The 20206-nt window shown below is 47.4% G+C and overlaps 1 protein-coding gene across 1 annotated transcript in view; it reads right to left on the bottom strand.

Annotated features, from left to right (window-relative positions):
* Positions 1-438: 438 nt before the first annotated feature.
* PRPF38A (pre-mRNA processing factor 38A) overlaps positions 439-20206 on the bottom strand; it is a 144241-nt gene continuing 124473 nt past the window's right edge. The window contains exons 9-10 of the mRNA XM_086952442.1: positions 19732-19780; positions 439-707 (exon numbers count right to left, since the gene is read on the bottom strand). Of these exons, the coding sequence (XP_086808568.1) occupies positions 665-707; positions 19732-19780 (92 nt within the window). The 3' untranslated portion in view covers positions 439-664. The remainder of the gene's footprint in view (positions 708-19731; positions 19781-20206) is intronic.

Below are 20206 nucleotides of genomic sequence, written 5' to 3'. Positions count from 1 at the left end.
TAATTCACGGGTTGAGTCACTTGGTCAAGTCATTTTTATATATTTTCACAGGGATGTGTGCTAGGTCGACTTCACTTTAATCTGCACCAAAACACGCAGGCTGCAGTGGCATTATGCTTGTATTTGAGGAGGAGTTTCTTAGGGTGGAATAATACATTCTGAAGTCACAAGGCCTTTGGTACCACTGTTTTTTTTACAAGTGACTCATGTGAGTCAGAGGATTGCCGATTGGAGAAACAAAGGTACAGACCAAGATGCATCAAAGCCAGGCAAAAAGTGGGTGGTAACCATGCCAAAAGGGGTACTTGCCTAAACTTATGGTTACATAGATTTCAAATTTCAATTAATCAGTCGGGTCGTAAACTACTGATGGTTTTCATGAACACCTCAAGTCAGAAAAGTAAACATTTATATACTAAATTTAGTTAGAAATCACACTTTGTTGCCAAAAGGTTTGCTTTTATTAAAACAGATTTTGTCCTCAGGTGTGCAATAATACAAAACAATATTTTTCCAGAAAGGGATGGGGAAACAAATAATGGTTATTATTATATTACACTTATTTGCCAAGAAAGCAAGCTTCCTTTTCAGCTCCTGATCATAAATAAATCCTAGAATCCGTTCGGATATTTTATACCAGGTCCCCACGATCAATAGTACGTGGTTATTCATTTCCTCTCCGACTCTTCTTGTGGCTTTTCTTTGATCTGAAAAAGCAAAGCAGATTTTATTTACACACTAACATTATCTATGACGAAAGCTCTTATTGAAATTATAATTCAGGTAAAAAGATGTGTTGGGGTTGTAAATGCAGATAACATATTCGTGTATTTACATGTGTAATATTATTAAATCAACACTTTTGCTGAAAGTACTTAAAAAAATATTATCAGCCTTTGAATATATAATGGAGTTTCAAACCTTTAAGTAATATTACCTAATTTTCCTTTAATTATCTAGTTTTGGCATAAACCCACAACCTTTATTTCCAACACTACAACTAAGGTTGTTGCACACTATTTTTTGTAGCTTTTTATTAGATTTTTAACAATCAACTTGCAGCAGGTAAATCTAAGTCTCCAATCAAAGCCATAGCTCATTACATTTCTGAAAATTTAAGGTGATCACATATTACACAGAACATGCAATCCAGCATGCCACTGACTGTTAAGCAAGTGACCCCATATTTTCAGATATTTTGTTTCACAGCTATTCTTTTTGCAGCAACACGGTAAACTGTGCCCCCATACCAGTTTCTCATTTTGGGGCAACTCTCGCTATGCAAACAGCGTCCTTACCTGTTTTTGCAATCATGATGCCAAACCCAGCCAATGTTCTCTGTGCATACGTATTTATCCAGCCGTCCATGATCTCCAAAAATTGCCACCTGTCATCGGGTCTAGGCAATACGCCCAAGCATTTAGACAGATTCATATATCTTCTGACAATATCTTTGGGTAGAGGGCATTCCCATATAACATATTAGAAAGTCCCTACATCTAATGTAGAGAAAATTATTCTCTGTGCCCATCTTTGAAAGCCTTTCTGGGCTGCGATAGGTTGATATGTTTGATTTGTAAGTTTATTTATGAAAGTTTATTTAACTACCGAGTATGTCTTTTTTTAAAAAAATGTTTTTATTGTTTCGAAAGTACAAACAGATGATTATACATTGTCAGCATGCCACATTACTGTCGACTGTACAATTATGCGGGGTCCGTAAATCTTACTATTGTAAATGCAGACCACGTAATAGAAAAACAATACGTGTGCAATTGTAATTGTTCAGGTAGTCCATAAACGTAGTTCAGACGCTTATAACAGGCAGCGCAACACACAAACTATTACCAGAACATAACACCAGTGTCGTCATTAGTTTTCAAACAAACAGTCGTATATATAAGCTGTGATGCCATAAAGCAAAAAATCATGACAAACTCAAAACATCATACCGCCCTCCCCAACTTCCCCCGTGCTCAGTTCCTATTATTCAGCGACAGTGTGTTTAGGTTCCTGTCCTCATATGATGCACAAAGTGTAGTGCCATCGGTTGTCACTGATCTGTATCATAACGTTAGTTGCTGTTTACACCCAAATGCACGCCGTGAGATCAGAGGCGCGTTCCATTGACCCCTACAGTATCCACGGAGCACGCACCACAAGGCGGGTGCGCGCTCAGCAGACAGTGACATCCAGTGCAGCAAAATCATTCAATAACGCATCGCATTCTAAGGAAATAGGCATACGCCTCAGCCCCCTATATTCTTCTCTACGTAATTCCGCCCCCTCTGCAGTACCCCAGCGAAGCACCTCTGCATGCCATTCCATTGGGGATGGGGGTCTAGTTGACTTCCATCGGGTTGTCACTGTTCGCTTGGCCAGGAGAAGCGCAAGATTAACAAAGCGCGCAGAGGGATTACCTTTCTCTGCACGAGGCCCCAGTCCCAGGATGCAGTATTCCAGGGAGTCATACGGGCTTGCCGGAACCACTGCTGTCAGATTGTCATGGACCGTGTCCCAATAACTTCGCAGTTGAGGGCAGGACCAAAGCATGTGCAATAAACCAGTCTGCAGCGAACGGCATCTCGGGCACTCGTCCGACGCGTCTGGGAACATAGCCTGTAATTGTCGCGGGGTTAAGTACGCTCTATGTAGCAGCATAAGCTGTATGAACTTAAATTTAGGGTTTCGGGAGACCTTTCTAGGGAACTCCAGGATCTTGTTCCATTCCGTGTCCGTGAACTTGCGGCCTGCATCTCCTTCTCATTTGTCCTGTGTCAGCTGCAGGGAGAGCTTTTTTTTTCGTTCCTTATCCCTTGGGTCAGCCATTTCACCAAACGGGTGCCATTACCCATCATGTACTGCATGGTGAGGAGTGCGTTTGTGGGAGGTTCAGCCCCGTTAGGTCCCCATATAGTGCGAATATTGTGGGTAATATGGGCATGCAGTAGGAATAATGTGGGTGGGGTTCCATGCGTGCGCACAAATTCCGCGTGCAACAATAGAGTGCCCTCCCGGAAGAAATCTCCTAGAGTCGTGACTTTAAAGTCTGACCAAACCCTAAGTGCACGGTTAGTGAGCGTACTCGATCTAGTGGGCACGCAGAGTAGGGGTATAGTAGGGCCATATGGTATTAGTTTGCCAGTATATCGCAGAGCGCTGCGCCATTGACCAATCGCCAATCGGAGCAAGTGCGGTAAGGCCGGTGCTATGGTAGGGTGGGGCAGAAGTAGCCTATGAATAAATCCTGTATCTCTATCACGTTCGGTCAGATCCAGCTCATGGAGATTCCGTCCAGCTAGCCAATACGCAAGCCTTTGTAACTGACATGCATAATTGTATGCCCGCAAATCCGGGACTCCCATGCCACCCTGGGTGGTAGGCATCTGTAGCTTCGCCAGACCGACATGACGCCGCCCCGTAGCCCATATAAGGTCTGTCAGTAGGGTGTTCATTAGGTGAAAACTCCGTGCGGGAATCTGCAGTGGGAGATTAGTGAAAAAATATATCAGTCGTGGCAGCCTCACCATTTTCGTAAGGGCAACTCTACCGGCTATTGACAAAGGCAGGGAAGTCCAAAACTGGAAGCGAGATCTAAGCGTCGTGAGCGCCCTGCCCAAGTTTCCGTCCAGGAGGTCCTTGGTGTTACGGTACACATGTATCCCTAGATATTTGAAGGTAGCAGGCGCTATCTGGAATACCCAAGGGTCGAATCGCACAGAGCCCCAAATCCGCGCGTCGTCAAAATAGTATGCATGAGACTTAGACTCATTTATAGTGAGGCCAGACAATGTGCTAAAGATAGCAAATATACCAGGGATCAGGTCCAGATCTGCACCCAAGTTCTATAAGTAGAGTATAAGATCAACGGCATAAGCAGAGAAAATATGGGTTGCAGAGCAACGTACCACACCCCAGGGAGACGCAAAAGTGCGAAGTCTGTTCAACAGGGGCTCTAATGCGAAGATGAACAGTCGGGGGGATAAAGGACAGCCTTGTCGCGTCCCTCGGGCAACCGTATATTGCCCGGAGATAGGGCGGCCTGTGCGGGCACGCGCCGTAGGGTTCGTGTACAATAAACGTACCCATGCAATGTACTCCTGTGGGATTCCGAAGCACGCTAGGGCTTGAAACATGTAGTACCAGCACAGGGAGTCAAGCGCTTGTTTAAGGTCGAGGGAATTGCATCCCTCCTCATCGCCCGGTAAGCAGGCACCTAGCATAATCTGATGTAAATGCCTAATATTGAGGGCCGTATTACGGCCAGGCACAAAGCCACATTGGTCGGATGTATAAGTGAAGGGATAAATTGGTTCAATCGGGTGGCCAGTAGGAGGCTACGGATTTTGTAGTCTGTATTGAGAAGGGACAAGAGTCGGTAGCTGGGGATATGTAGGGCGTCTCTGTCTGGCTTTAACAACGATACCACCAGCGCTTGCAGTGTCGTGTGTGGTAAACTGTTGCGTTCAAGAGACTCCTGGTAGAGAATTCGCAATTGGGGCACTAGTATGTCAGCAAACGTGGCATAGAACTCTGCTGGGAAGCCATCGCTTCCTGGAGTCTTATTACGGGGCAAGGCCTTAATGGCATGCCGTATTTCCGCACCTGTTATGGGGCGTGCCAGGTCTTTCTGCTGATCCTGTGTCAGTCGAGTCATACATGTGCCGTCAAAGAATTCAGCAAAAGTGTCCTCAATCTGTGGTGGGGGGGGGCCATAGAGAAGTGCATAATAGTCTTTGTATGCGGTGTTGATATCCAGCTGCTTGTTAACCTCCACACTGGTGCTGTTGTGTATGCGGATGATAGGAGTGGGTTCAGGTGTGTTGCAAACTAATCGCGCAAGTAGTGGTCCGGATTTATCTGCTTGTGAGTGTTGTTTTTGAGTGTACAGGCGGTAATCCACCACCCGGAGCTCCTCTAAAAGCTCTGCATATCGGATATTGGTCTCCCGCAGTTGTGTGCATTGGTCATTCGTGCCCACTGCCTGGCCTCCCAGCGCAGCCAGCTCCTCTTCTACTCTCTTGAGCCGGTCAGTGAGAGCCTGTCGCACTCCAACTTTAGTACTAATAGCTACTCCCGGTACCGTCATTTTAAAGGCGTCCCATTCTATCTGTCGGGAGCTAGCAGTGCCTGCATTCTCTACAAAATGGTGCGTTATTGCCTCAGACAAAGCCATTCGGAAGACCTGGTCTTCCAGCATATCTGGTTGTAATCTACATGTGGGGATCAGTGTCGGTATTCTACCCCATTGTATTCGCAGCTCTACTGGGTTGTGGTCTGATAGGGTCTTCCCCATGTGGTTTGCTGAGGTGACGGAGATCATCAGCGTGGCAAAGCACAGATAACGGTCTATTCGAGTGTACAAGCCATGTGGCGGGGAGTAAAATGTATATTCCCTGTGCTCCATATGTTTTGAACTCTAGGCATCCTGTAGATCCCAGCCGTTTTACCAATCCTTGAGTGCATCTGCTTGTTTTCTACTTTCAGTGGCGTGTAATGGAGGGTGGGATCTATCTAAAGTGAGGTCTAACACAGCATTAAAGTCACCGCCTAATATCCAGTGATATTCAGACCATACCGTGCTGAGTGTTGCTAAGTATTTGTCCTGGTCAGTATTGGGCGCATATATACAGCCCAGCACCACATGTCTCCAATCGAATAAACCATGTAGCAAAACATATCTGCCAATACTGTCCACTTTTTGTTCCAACAGCGCAAAGGGAACCGTATTCCTCAACCAAATTGCCGCCCCCCTCGAGAAAGCTGAATATTTGGTAGCAAACAATTGCCCCCTCCATTTTTTGTGTAGTTTAGTTGTTTCGTCCCCATTAAGTTGCGTTTCCTGTAGGTATGCAATTGACTCTCCTTATATTAAGTTGAGCCAGGACTCTGTGCCTCTTATGGATAGAGCCCAAGAAGTGCACATTCCAGGAGTAAAGAGTGTATCTATTAGGTGTTGTCGCCATGTAAATGACATTGTGCAAGGGTGAAACCTATTGTGGCAGTTCCACTGAACTACATGGTAAGGAATTTGAGCACGTAAACCCCCATTAACACCCAATTCTAGGTTCCTCTTGTAGAACTATAGAGGACCAAACCAAGACTATCAGCCTAACATGGGCATCAAAGAGTAAAGAAAAACATGCATTCGCTTGGGGGGCGAAGGCCATGTCTGCGCTTGAACAAACAGTCCCTCGCAGCATTACGTGCCCCTGGAAGCTTGGGTACCTGGGGTCAGAACATTAGTCCCCCACATCAGGCTTAGTGCATACGTTACCATCGCAGGATACCCCGGCCGGCTTCAAAAGTCATTCGCTATCTGCGCTGTGATCGATGGAAAAAGCGGTTGGCTGGTATCCGATTCGGAACAGACACTGTTAGTATCCGATAAGTGTTCCGCGTGGTCGACAGTTCGGGCATCATGAGCTGCCAGGGCGGCCGCCGTTAGTAGTGCATTTTTTTGGCTGGAGGTGATTTGCTCCTGCGTTAGGGCCGGCGCCAAGGGGTTTCCATCGAATTCGAGACCTGGTTCCTGTTCATCCGCTGTTTTCCGGGAGGAGACGATGCTCGGGTGGGTCTGCAAGAGTGTATCCTGAGAGAGGTCCGACGCAAAGGTGATCTCAACCCATTCTCCCGCTTCGTCAAGAGTCTCAAAGAAGTATGACTTTTGATTATGGATCACTTTTAGGCGTGCCGGGAAGAGTAAGGCATATTTCAAGTTATTGTCTTGCAAGCTTCTTTTTATTCCCAGAAGCGATGCTCTAGCCTTCTGGACTGCTGGGGTGAAATCCGGGTAAAGTGAGACAGTTTTGTTCCCAAATTTCACTGGTGCATTCTCTCGGGCCGCCCTTAGAACGGTGTCACGATCTTTGTAGTGCAGGATGTGCGCTATTAGCGGGCGGGGGGGCACTCCAGGTCTGGGCGGTCGGGACGACACACGGTGCGCTCTTTCCACACTGTAGAGTGGATTAAGGCCGGTTGTGGCCACTTTATCCCTGAGCCAGCCTTCCACAAACTGCGTGGGGTTAGACCCTTCACTGCGCTCCGGAATTCCCAAAATGCGAACATTGTTGCGTCGGGCTCTCCCCTCTGCATCGTCTACCCTCTCCTGGAGTCCCCGAAGTTGGCGCTGGAATTCTTCGAGTTGTGTGGAGTGCAGTGTTTGTTGCGGGATAAGGCCATCTAGAGCTAGCTTGTTCGATTTGAGTTTGTCAACCAGTTTTTTATGGTCATCTCGTAGTAGAGTAAGTCCCGCTGACATCGTGTCCATTCGAGTTTCCAGCGCCATTCTGGAATCCCGTATTTCTTTTAGTATCAGATCCAGCTTGGCATCATGGGGATCCATGCCCGTTGGTGGGATAACTTCGTTGTCCGGAGGGCTGAAAGGGTCACCAGCGGTAGAGGATTGTTTTGAGTCGTCCGCAGCGGCGTCCGCTTGCTTGGTCTTAGTGCGTCCCATGGTGCCTCACCGGGCCCCCACCGTCTCTGCTCCAAAATGGCCAGGTGTGGGGGGAACCTGGCCAATGCCCCAAGCCGTGTACGGAATTAGTGGAGCATTCTCCCGCTTGGTGCGTTAATGGGTGGCCAACAGTAGAGGCCTCGACTTGTGTTGTGGAAGGGTCAATGTGCCACTTAACAATGTGTCCGGACAGCAGGTTCTCTGTGGTAGAGCCAGGTGTGGTGTCCCATATGACACCGTGCCAGGATCCGTGAAGAGCACTATGCCGCACTTGCATAAGGGGCCGGCCACGGCCGCGGGGTACGCACCTTAACCTCTGGGAATGGCAGCTCAGTCGCCAAAGGCACACCAGTACTGTGGTCAGTGGCAGTTTCGCAAAGAGGCGTCAGGGGCCCAGCACGTATTGGTGGCGCCGTGTCCAACGCGCAGCGGATCGTGAGCTGGTTTCCGTGTTGCCTGTCATTCACCGCGTAGCTGGGGAATCTGCAGGTCCACCCAATCCAAGCCCCGCCGGTTGCCACTCGCAGGGGCACTATATATAGTAAAGGGACTGTCCGTAACGCGCCTTATTTCCAACAGTGTCTCGCCACAAGCACTGGGCAAATCACAGACTGCGCACTCTGCATAAGCACCCCGCTCCCCCAAGTTCGTCGCTATATCGATGCACCCTTTGGGCAAGTTTATTATGGGTGGGGGTGGGGCAGAAACATCTACACTCTCCACGTGTATACTGCACCACAAGTCAATATGCGGAGTAGGCACGGACAGCCCTCACACTGATGCGAGACAGTTCGTTGGCGGCCGCCATCTTAGCTTGCATCATCCAAGCAGGCTCCGCTGCATCAAGGTAATCCTCACCGGAGGGGACAGGAAAGGATCCCAGTCGGCACGGCAAGTTGCATGTCTCGCCGCCTTTAGCGTCTGCAATTCAGGATTCTCTGTGCCGCCTGATCGGTTCGAGCCCGCAGCGTCCTTCTCACTCCGTGCGGCACATACGTAACACCGCCTCCTGTCCTCGTCCGCCCAGAGTCGCGTCGGACCGCAGGCAAATTCAGCAAGTTATCGGCCAGCCAGTGACTTCGCAGAGCATCTGGACACTCCACCAGTATTCTGCCGTCCGTGGGTCTGAAAGCAGGTATCAGCGACTCAGGAATCTCAGGATATTCAGCAGAGTATCGGGGCGGAAGACGAAGCTCACTCAGCTCACGTCTCCATGCTCGGCAGTCAGCCACGCCCCCCCAATTACCAAGTATGTCTTAAGGCATGTTGCTAGCAGAGAACTGGGATTCTGGATCTGCTGTGTAGATCCTGTGGCTAGTCTCTAATTTGTTTAAATTAGAACTCCAGTTTGTGTTAGGCCCAGTTTGAAAATGGCAACCTTCCAAGAGTCTAAAATATGGTGGTTTTTATTTGCCTTGTGAAAGTACATATGTCACATCTTTTTAATCTGTAAAAATGTTGTATTCCTGCGGTAGTGACATACAAATAATGTCATTCTCTTGATAGTGACACAAATAAAAGTTCCTTTTGTGACAGCAGTCTGGGACAGGTGCCTTTTCAATGGTGAAAAACAGCTATAACCCAAACAGTGTAGTCTGTACTGATGTATTTTTACCTTATTAGTGCATATATCTTATGTATATAATTTAGGTCAATGCATTTCTTAGGAAAGAACCGACTGGTCGATTTACAAAAAAAACCCTCTGAAATCATCCTGAAATCGGAGGTCTTTGCGCCAGATTATTGCACCCGATGCTGCCTAAAAATTCTCCTGCCAGAACTATATGCTGTCGCAGCTTCCAGTTCCACGCTGAATGCAGATACCCCGCCGAGAGGGGAAGATTTAAACCCAGATGCTGTGTGTTTTCTTTCGAAAGAACACTCACTTCCAGCCCTCCGGATAGCCACAGCACTTTGCTGTAAAGAAGCATGCAGTACATTGTCTCAGAAGAAACTCTAGATACAGGATAATCTACTTTCATAGTTTAGTGCATAAAAATAGGTTATGTTGATAAATGTAATGTCTTTCTATGTTAGAAATGTTTATGTTATTCTCACTGTGGGCCACGTGCCTCAGTGCTGTATTAATCATATTCTGTGTGGTTACTTTTCATGTGCTAAGCAACAGAATTAGAATGTTGAAATAAACACTTTTTACCTTATCGTGTCTCTAACTTAGTGCAGTGCTGTACGTGAAATTCTAAAGACAGAAATTAGGTTTTAATTACCACTGCAGCCCCAAAATCTTTTGGGGACTGTGAGCAACCTAGAAAAATTTACACCACACAGTTGATTGGGGTTGTATGCAGCTACAATAACCTGGACTTTCAAATTCAAGCGTTATTATTATTATTATTATTAAAACCATTTATTAAGAGCCTGGTTACCCAAAAACAGTGTGGCCCCGCGCTGAATACTGCACAAAAAAGCTAAGAGGACGAGACAGAAGTAAATCATTTGAGGAGCGGAAGTGGCACAGGGGTTAAACCTGAGGGAAGAGAAAAGTTTTAAGTTTTCTTCGGAACATACTCTCGGAGGGCTCCATCCGGAGGCCGAGCGGGAGATCGTTCCAACATTTAGCGGCTAAAAATCTGAACGAATGTCCGCCCATCCTGGCTCTGGTGATTTTAGGAAATTTAAACATCATCCTGCCGGCTGATCTGAGGTCTCTAGTGGGGCGGTGAAGATAGGCCGGGCCTTTGCCCTGAGCGATACGATTAGCGAAACAAAGGGACTTAAATTTAATACGCTCTCTTATAGGTAGCCAATGGAGTTTGGATAGAGCAGATTTACCTGATGCTTTGCGGGGAAGTTTAAGTACTAGGCGAGCTTCGGCATTCTGAGCACACTGAAGTTGGTATAATCCTTTTTGGCTCAACCCTAGAAGCAAAGTATTTCCGAAGTCAAAGTGGGGGGTTACCAAGGCATGGACAATAGTCTTTCTAGAGTCGATTGGTAAGAGGTCCAGAATCTTATGGAGAGCTTTCAGTATACTGAAGCACCTGGCTGTTACTTTGTTCACATGGGTTTTGTAGGAAAGATCAGAGTCTAATTTTATGCCCAAATTGCGCACCGACTCCACAGGACGAGGGGGACTGCCCAGTTCCATAGGCCACCACATATGCGACCATACTGAAGCTGATTTCCCTACTACCAGCAACTCGGTTTTATCGCCATTAAGGCGTAGACAGTTACGGTTCATCCAGGCTGCTACCGATGAAAGGCAGCTCGAGAAGTTGATGGCATCTTCTCTACACTCAGGCGTGAGCTTAAGCAGCAATTGTGTGTCGTCAGCGTAGCTGACAATGCCCACCCCAAAACTCTCAACTATGCAGGCCAGGGGTGCCATATAGATGTTAAACAAAGTAGGACTCAAGCTCGAGCCCTGTGGAACCCCATGGCCTACATTTCTGCGAGAAGATTTAAAGGGGGGGCAATGCATTTGGAAGCTCCTGTTAGTCAAGAAAGTCTCTAACCAGGCCAGGGCCCGTCCCTTCACTCCGATGTCTGCCAGCAAAGACAGCAGCGTTGAGTGCAGCACAGTGTCAAAAGCTGCACTAAGATCTAATAAAACCAACGCTGCTGTCTCTCCATCATCCACTATACTCCTCAAGCCTTCGGTGGAAAAAAGTAGGGCTGATTCTGTGGAGTGTCCCGCTCTACAGCCAGATTGAGTAGGATGCAGGAGAGAGTGTTCCTCCAAGTAGCTCATGAGCTGCTTATTCACCACCTTCTCCACGATTTTAGCACAGAAAGGGAGGAGGGAGATGGGGCGGAGGTTCTGAAACTGGGTGATGTGGATGTTTTTTTTTTTTAGGGGGATTACCTGAGCAGTTTTCCATGCGTCTAGTACCTGACATTCTTGGAAGGAGAGCGACACAATAAGACTAATCTGATCTATTGTGGTCTCCAATACTCCTTTAAAGCGAGCCGGGGGACAGACATCGCTGAGTGAGCCAGATTAAATGCTGTTGGCAATGCTTACTAGATCTTGTTTCTCAGGTGTTACAAAACAAGAGACAGGAGGTCTCCGTGTGGGTGTTTTTGACTTCTGCGTGTTTAAACGGCTGGATTTCATCTTTCGTAAAGGTGGCGTGGATTTTATCAATCTTTTTTTTTTTTTTTTACATTTTTGAAAACTTTTATTGTGCATTACGAAAAGAACAAATACGGGCCCACAACCATCAGGCCGGCCACGAATACTGTTGAAGCACCAAAGCGCACAATACGGCGGCACGGTATCACATTATCACATAGGCAGGCATTTAGAGGTTAAACTGTAGATCATCATGATACCATGTCCCAGGATCAATGAAGGTTAATTTTCAATGTTTTCATTGCAACTATTAAGTACGACATTCCCATTTTGCATTTTAAAACATAAAATATATATGAAAAAAGGCGGAGTCCGTGCGGGCACAGCATGACAGTAGCGACGAATTCACCAACTAGTCAACAAGCTAGAAGTCAAGTCCCCCCAGGCGGGATGGCGGCTCAAAGTATTTGCAGCAGGGTATCAGATCAAACATATCAGACAATGTCCACCGCCACCCGCCCGGTAGCATTCCCAAACACGGACCCAAGATAGAATAAGAAAGACAAAAAGAAACGAGGAGAAACAAGGCACCATAGAAACTGAAACAAACTAAAAACCCATCCCCCAACCCCCCACCCTACACGCATGCAGAGGCTACAGCCTACCCCCCCCCCCCCCCCCCCCCAGCAGTGTGTCTGTCGCCCAATAAACCCGAAATATAGGATAAGAAAAGAAAGAAGAGATAGAAAACGAGTTACATTAGTACCTGAAATAAGGGAGGAAGAAAAGAGTGTCCTAATCTAAACCTCCCATAGAACAACTAAGACCGGGGGAGGGCCAGTATCACTTAATCTCCCACCCCCCAACCCACACCGAACCTCCACCCCAACAACCAGGATCAGTCAAAGAAACAACCAGCTTGTGAACCCTCAGCCACCCATACCCGGAACCTCGAACCACAGAGAAACACAAAGAACCAACTCCACAGTTTATGTCCTGCAACCCCGACAGTACTCTACCGCAGATCAGGATAATAAGAGCATCTTCAGCCCTGGCCCCTGCGATCTGGGGCACCGACGTGGTCCGGTTGTACAGTGGCCATAGTGGACTGGAGAGATAGACGGAGCGGCATAGTACAACGCCGCCCAGCAGAGCATGTCCACACCAAAGTCCTGCGATCAACGATGACAGGAAGGGGGATCCCACGTTGGTTCAGAGCACTCAAATCAGTCAGCCAGAACAAAGCCATCCGCATCAGGGGAAAGTTGCAATCGATGCCAGCCGAACACAAAGGAAGATCCAAACATGGCGTCCAAGGACGGCTCGCCAGCCACACCTCAGAACCCCCGTCCACAGGTAGCCGCTCCCGAATGTCAATCCGCGCCGGAACATCACCAGTCTCCCTCACTCCCAGGCTATCCGGACACAACTGGGTAGGCTCCCCACTGTGATAGGGGTCAGGATGCGGAGAAGTGTCCTGCGGACGGGCGCCATCAAAGACATCCGGAGTAGCATAGGGAGCAGAAACATCTAGGCGAGCCATTAAGTCCCGGGCATTGTCCAGCAGTTCAGACCGGAAAGAGCTCAACGCCCGAATGATGTCTCCCACACTCAATGGCACCGCAGAGGCGCACCGGGCAACAGGTATCCGCTCAATGGGCTCATAGCAGGGTTGCAGCTCGCGAGGCTGGTCATCACCGTCTCTCCCGTCTAGATAGACGTATAGTCCGGGCACAGGATGCGTGCTTTCAGGGAGCATAGAAGCAGCACACGCCACTCCGGCGCCATGTACGGCGCCACTGCAGCAGGAACAGCAGGGCATCTCGCTGGCAGCAGCCCGGAGGAATCACAGGAGCAAGGAGCACAATTAGCAGTATGGCATCAACCCCTTCGCCATCGGAGAGTAGCGAGCCAGCAGTGCCGAGAATGGACCAAGGCGCAGATACAATGTTACACTGCCGGCCCCAACTGTATCAAATCGCAAGATCCATCGAGGCTAAGCTGAGCCCCGCAGCGATAAACCCGGCGCCGCTATCTTTCCTGCCGGTCAGATCGCCTCCGTAGCGTATCCTTGAAGAGTGCAAACATGGCCGGCCATGTCGAGAACAAAGGAACCGTCCCGCTGCCGCCAGCGCCGAGGAAGAGACAAGGGCGTCCCGGTACTCCTGCTTCACGGAACGAGCAGGGAAGCACACCGCTGGATGCCAAATCGTCTCCCGGTCCCGAGGGTGCAGTTTGAGAACAGGATGGACAGCAGGAGAGATCACGGGCCAGGAGAGAAGCGGAGGGATCGGCGGAGCCGAGGGATCAGGCGGCCATCTCGGATTCAGGCTAGGCTCCTCCCCGATTTTATCAATCTTACCTATAAAAAAGTCTGCAATAGAATCCAAGCCTGGTAGGGACCGTAAGCTCTCTGTAGATGGTAAAGAGTTCTCTAGTACGGTTCTTAGCTGAATCGATTCTGTTTTTGAGGTAGCAGCTTTTTTCTGCTCTCAACAGTTTCTTATAAGAATTGAGTTCTCTTTTGTAGTGCAGTTTGTCCTCAGGGTTATACTGTAATCTCCACCTTCGTTCTAGGTTTTTACATCAGGTTCTGGCAAGTTTGAGTGTTTCCGAGAACCAGGGGGCGGTTTTCGATTGCCTAGCAGGGGGCTTGGTTGTCCACGGAGCTATCTCGTCGAGTGCAGTGGTCACCCATGTTTCATATTTATTCCAGGCCTCCTCCAAAGAGTTACTTTGGGAAGGGGGATTTTTTTGAAGTGCACATCTAAAAGCTTCTTAGTTAAAATTCTTCCATTTTCTTCGTTTCAGGGGAGGGGGTTTTGAATAAGTATTGTCTAAAAGGGTTTTATCTACTGTGAACGGGATGATAAAATGATCTGACTAAATTATTCTAACCGGAGTAGAGACATCAATGCACTCCCAGTTGGCAAAAATGGGGTCCAGGAGATGGCCATGTTGATGGGATGGGGCAGTAGATTTAAGGTTGAGGCCCAAAGATGTTAAAGCAGCAGCCACATCCTGTGTTTCCCTGCACACCATGTCATCGAAATGGAGATTAAGATCGCCTAGAATAATACATTTTTTATAGCGAAGAGCCGCTTGGGTAATGCACTCTAGAAGCTGGTTGCCAAACAGTCCCGCCGCCCCCGGCGGCCTGTACACCAACAGCCCATGAATGACATTTCTCGGCCCTATTTTAACCCCTTAAGTGCTGCGTCGGTGCGTTGGTCGACGGCAGCACTACCTCCCCAGTGCTGCGCACGACCATTGGACGTCCATTCAGCACTAGTTCCAATGGACAGCGCAGCACTGGGGAGGGATGTTTACTAGCATCTATGAGGTTAATAGTGAATATAAGCCACTTTCGTTATTAGGTAAGGTGACCTTCACTAGGGTGCATTCTAGCTCAGATTTGTAAATGAGGGCTAACCCCCCCCCTCTTTGTTTGTGTCTGTCTAGACGAAGTAGACAGTACCCGGGAGGAGTTGCCTCAAGAGCCTCGGGAGACGAGTCCTCGTCCATCCATGTCTCGGTAAGGAAAAGCACATCAGGGTTCTTAGTGGCTAATAGATCGTGCATTTCAAGCTTATGTTTTTTCAACGACCTACAGTTTAATAATATCATATTGGCTTTAGGTGCATCATATATAGTCATCCTAGGGGGTGGGAGAGTCTGTTTACATGTTCCGCATACCAGCGGCAGTATGTCAGCTTGAAAAGAGTAGGCACATCTAGTTATCACACTTGGGCGCAGTGGCAATAACTCCTGTTGAGTATAAGGTAGAGAAAGCCTAGGTGGTACCAACCTATCAGGTGGACCCGCCCCACGCCCGGTCTGTCGCGGACGGGCGCTGACGGGCTGGACTCTGGCTTGACTCCGGCGCGCCCGCTGAACGTGTCCGCTGCGCGGAGCCATAGCCGTTTGTTTTTATACTGGTGGCTCAGTCCACCAAGGGAGGGAAGCCCTACCCAAGATGGCCGCCGCCGTCACTCCGCCCGAGTCCCAGGTAGACCAGCCCTAATGTCGGCCAGACACTCTGGGGGGAGGCAGCGCTGGATTAAGTAAGTGCAGAAAGTATTTGTATTAAAAACACAATTAAAACAATGCCTTCACCCTAAAAATCGGTGAGGCGCCAAGCGTTGCGCAAATCGGCGCGCTGGTGCTGGGGGGGAAAGGACACACAGGGCAAGTCACACAAATATTAAAATGCCGGTAGCAGACCAAATGAATGACCGCCCGGCTCAAGCCTCAGGCGTTTAGTGCAATATAATAGCGTTGGTGTACTAAACTAAGTTCAGGCACCTGTGGATGGGAAAGTCATTGAGAACTAACCATATAGACTTAGTTTAGGAAACCAATATGGCTGGTAGAACTATCGGAGGAGTTTATGACAAATTATTGATCAGATACCCAAGAGGTAACTATCAATCTTCTACCAATTGGGGCAGCTGACAAAACTGGTGCATACAAACGGCGGTGAAAACCAGGAAATTCCAGCTGAGCCAGCAGAGGAGGGGAGCTAATTAATGGGAGACACTCTAGAGTGGGGGTGGGGTACAGGTGCCACCCATAGAGAAAAGTTTGCAAAAACAACAGGCGATGGACCGAATGAGGATCAATGTCACACATTCAACCCAGTCAAAAGATCTGGGTCCTAATCCATCGTTTTTTTGCACTCCACACCACCCTGGGTTAGACAATGGCGATATGCAAATCAGCTCTGACCCTGTGCCCCATGGGAACAGTCCAGTCCGAACTACAAAAGCCATGTCCTTCCCAGAACGGAATCAAGCATCCGAGGACCGGACCGGTTTCGAGGTAACACCTCTCATCAGCCCGGCTAGCTTGACTCCAGTGGTGTGGAGTGCCTGGGACCCACGTCTGGGCATCCCCAGTACACTTATAGCGAGTTTGCAAAAACAACAGGCGATGGACCGAATGAGGATCAATGTCACACATTCAACCCAGTCAAAAGATCTGGGTCCTAATCCATCGTTTTTTTGCACTCCACACCACCCTGGGTTAGACAATGGCGATATGCAAATCAGCTCTGACCCTGTGCCCCATGGGAACAGTCCAGTCCGAACTACAAAAGCCATGTCCTTCCCAGAACGGAATCAAGCATCCGAGGACCGGACCGGTTTCGAGGTAACACCTCTCATCAGCCCGGCTAGCTTGACTCCAGTGGTGTGGAGTGCCTGGGACCCACGTCTGGGCATCCCCAGTACACTTATAGCGAGTTTGCAAAAACAACAGGCGATGGACCGAATGAGGATCAATGTCACACATTCAACCCAGTCAAAAGATCTGGGTCCTAATCCATCGTTTTTTTGCACTCCACACCACCCTGGGTTAGACAATGGCGATATGCAAATCAGCTCTGACCCTGTGCCCCATGGGAACAGTCCAGTCCGAACTACAAAAGCCATGTCCTTCCCAGAACGGAATCAAGCATCCGAGGACCGGACCGGTTTCGAGGTAACACCTCTCATCAGCCCGGCTAGCTTGACTCCAGTGGTGTGGAGTGCCTGGGACCCACGTCTGGGCATCCCCAGTACACTTATAGCGAGTTTGCAAAAACAACAGGCGATGGACCGAATGAGGATCAATGTCACACATTCAACCCAGTCAAAAGATCTGGGTCCTAATCCATCGTTTTTTTGCACTCCACACCACCCTGGGTTAGACAATGGCGATATGCAAATCAGCTCTGACCCTGTGCCCCATGGGAACAGTCCAGTCCGAACTACAAAAGCCATGTCCTTCCCAGAACGGAATCAAGCATCCGAGGACCGGACCGGTTTCGAGGTAACACCTCTCATCAGCCCGGCTAGCTTGACTCCAGTGGTGTGGAGTGCCTGGGACCCACGTCTGGGCATCCCCAGTACACTTATAGCGAGTTTGCAAAAACAACAGGCGATGGACCGAATGAGGATCAATGTCACACATTCAACCCAGTCAAAAGATCTGGGTCCTAATCCATCGTTTTTTTGCACTCCACACCACCCTGGGTTAGACAATGGCGATATGCAAATCAGCTCTGACCCTGTGCCCCATGGGAACAGTCCAGTCCGAACTACAAAAGCCATGTCCTTCCCAGAACGGAATCAAGCATCCGAGGACCGGACCGGTTTCGAGGTAACACCTCTCATCAGCCCGGCTAGCTTGACTCCAGTGATGGATCCTCATTCGGTCCATCACCTGTTGTTTTTTGCAAACTCGCTATAAGTGTACTGGGGATGCCCAGACGTGGGTCCCAGGCACTCCACACCACTGGAGTCAAGCTAGCCGGGCTGATGAGAGGTGTTACCTCGAAACCGGTCCGGTCCTCGGATGCTTGATTCCGTTCTGGGAAGGACATGGCTTTTGTAGTTCGGACTGGACTGTTCCCATGGGGCACAGGGTCAGAGCTGATTTGCATATTGCCATTGTCTAACCCGGGGTGGTGTGGAGTGCAAAAAAATGATGGATTATGACCCAGATCTTTTGACTGGGTTGAATGTGTGACATTGATCCTCATTCGGTCCATCACCTGTTGTTTTTTGCAAACTCGCTATAAGTGTACTGGGGATGCCCAGACGTGGGTCCCAGGCACTCCACACCACTGGAGTCAAGCTAGCCGGGCTGATGAGAGGTGTTACCTCGAAACCGGTCCGGTCCTCGGATGCTTGATTCCGTTCTGGGAAGGACATGGCTTTTGTAGTTCGGACTGGACTGTTCCCATGGGGCACAGGGTCAGAGCTGATTTGCATATTGCCATTGTCTAACCCGGGGTGGTGTGGAGTGCAAAAAAATGATGGATTATGACCCAGATCTTTTGACTGGGTTGAATGTGTGACATTGATCCTCATTCGGTCCATCACCTGTTGTTTTTTGCAAACCCATAGAGAAAAGGCACACTAGAGGAACTGGGACCTAGCAGTAGTCATTACACCGAGGGCACCTTTACATCACATGTTATTTCCACGGCAGCACCTTCGCTTCACAGATAAGTGTGTAAGGATTGCATCAAACACACACACACACTATATATATATAGAGAGAGAGACATATATGTACATATATACACATCCAACATACACATTCCATTTGTAATCCAAATATTAAAGCAATTATTTATTTTTAAAAAACACACTTGAATTATAATATTTATTCTACAATAAACTAAAATTGCATCAAAATCAAATATTTTAAACTACCATTCCTTTAATTCTAAGAGCCTCTTACTACTACCCATTCCTGAGCCTTAAAACTACTTACTAACCACATGAACTACAGATTTCAGAACCTGAGAAAAACGTCTTAATACCAGTATGCACTTTCCACCCCTTACAATAAAGGCCCTTATTATCCTATTTAAACTTTAAACATGAAAAAAATAAACCCATTTTTCGAAGCTAATTTGCTAAAATTACTACTGTATTAATTTAATTATGTTAAATAGTTTTTAAATCAATTACTTGCAGTTGAGTTAAATTACTATTACAATTTTAGATGACATAACATCAACTATAAATACATATATATATATATATACACACACACACATACACACACTTAAGGTTAGATACTAAACTCTGTAGGTAAATTATTTATAAGACCTGCGGAGTAAAAAACTGATAATTTACCTGTAATGTAAAGGCTTCCATTGTAACTCATACCATTTAATGGCTCAGAATAATGGGGATATACTGTGTGGCTAGCATCGTAATTTACGTCTGCAATACACTCAGTGGCACTATTCTATGCATGTGTAATCGTGAAGTAGAAAATAACTACAGCAACTATTTGCTCACTGAATAACCATTCATGGGATATCAATAACATTAGCACTTACAATGCTGGCTGTAGGCAGAAGCTAAAAGGATTTGGGAGCAATGTTCCGCCTATTCATTTCAATAGCTACAAAAAGGTAAAACCGGTTATTGCATTTTTTTCCCATGTGCAGTAATGAAGATGGTGCATCTGAAAGTGTAGTGTATTTCAAGGAGTCTACGTTTAGATGAAAACAGTCCATCCTACCAAGGCTTACATTCCACTTTGGCATTTCGAATCCTATTGCACAAAGACAATCAACAACAGCCTTTCATTACAACACACAACTGTTAACAGCAAGAACGTAATGTAATCATAACTATTATTTTCACTTTAAGTTATTAACTATTTGCTGAAATCGCATATTTTATGATATTCTATAACCGACTGTTTGGGAAAAAAATGCATATTTTCATACCTTTCAGGTGATTTGGAATGACTCCTATGTCTATGGCTTCTGTGGTGCCCTGAAAAGAAAAGTTTAATTGTCACTGAATACATATTTCTAGCCTTAACACAACGCAGTTGAAAGAGAAGCTGCTATTTAAATCACAGAATATCTCTTCTTAGACGTAATAAGTCTGCAACCTGAAACAAAGCTGTAACTCGTTTTTTAGAGTAAAACTGGCAACCAGAGCCTACAGCGCGAAAGTATTAGAAAGGGAGTTTACTCTTTCATTTTACATGGGATCACACACACTACATATGGAAGCCTCTGATATTAAAGTACAATAGTTAATGTTTTAAGATGCAGTATTGGTGTAAAAGTAAACTGTGTAAATGAAGGTTACTACTGCATATGAGCTGTAGACCAGAAGATGCAAGTTGGCTTTGACAGTTTTGAATCAGCAGCTGCTAGAGTTCGAAGTGTTCACTTAGTTGCCGATTATGAA

Source organism: Lissotriton vulgaris, chromosome 1_1 (genome assembly GCF_964263255.1).
Source record: "Lissotriton vulgaris chromosome 1_1, aLisVul1.2, whole genome shotgun sequence".
In the NCBI taxonomy this organism is placed as follows: domain Eukaryota; kingdom Metazoa; phylum Chordata; class Amphibia; order Caudata; family Salamandridae; genus Lissotriton; species Lissotriton vulgaris.
This window is presented reverse-complemented; position numbering and strand designations above follow the sequence as displayed.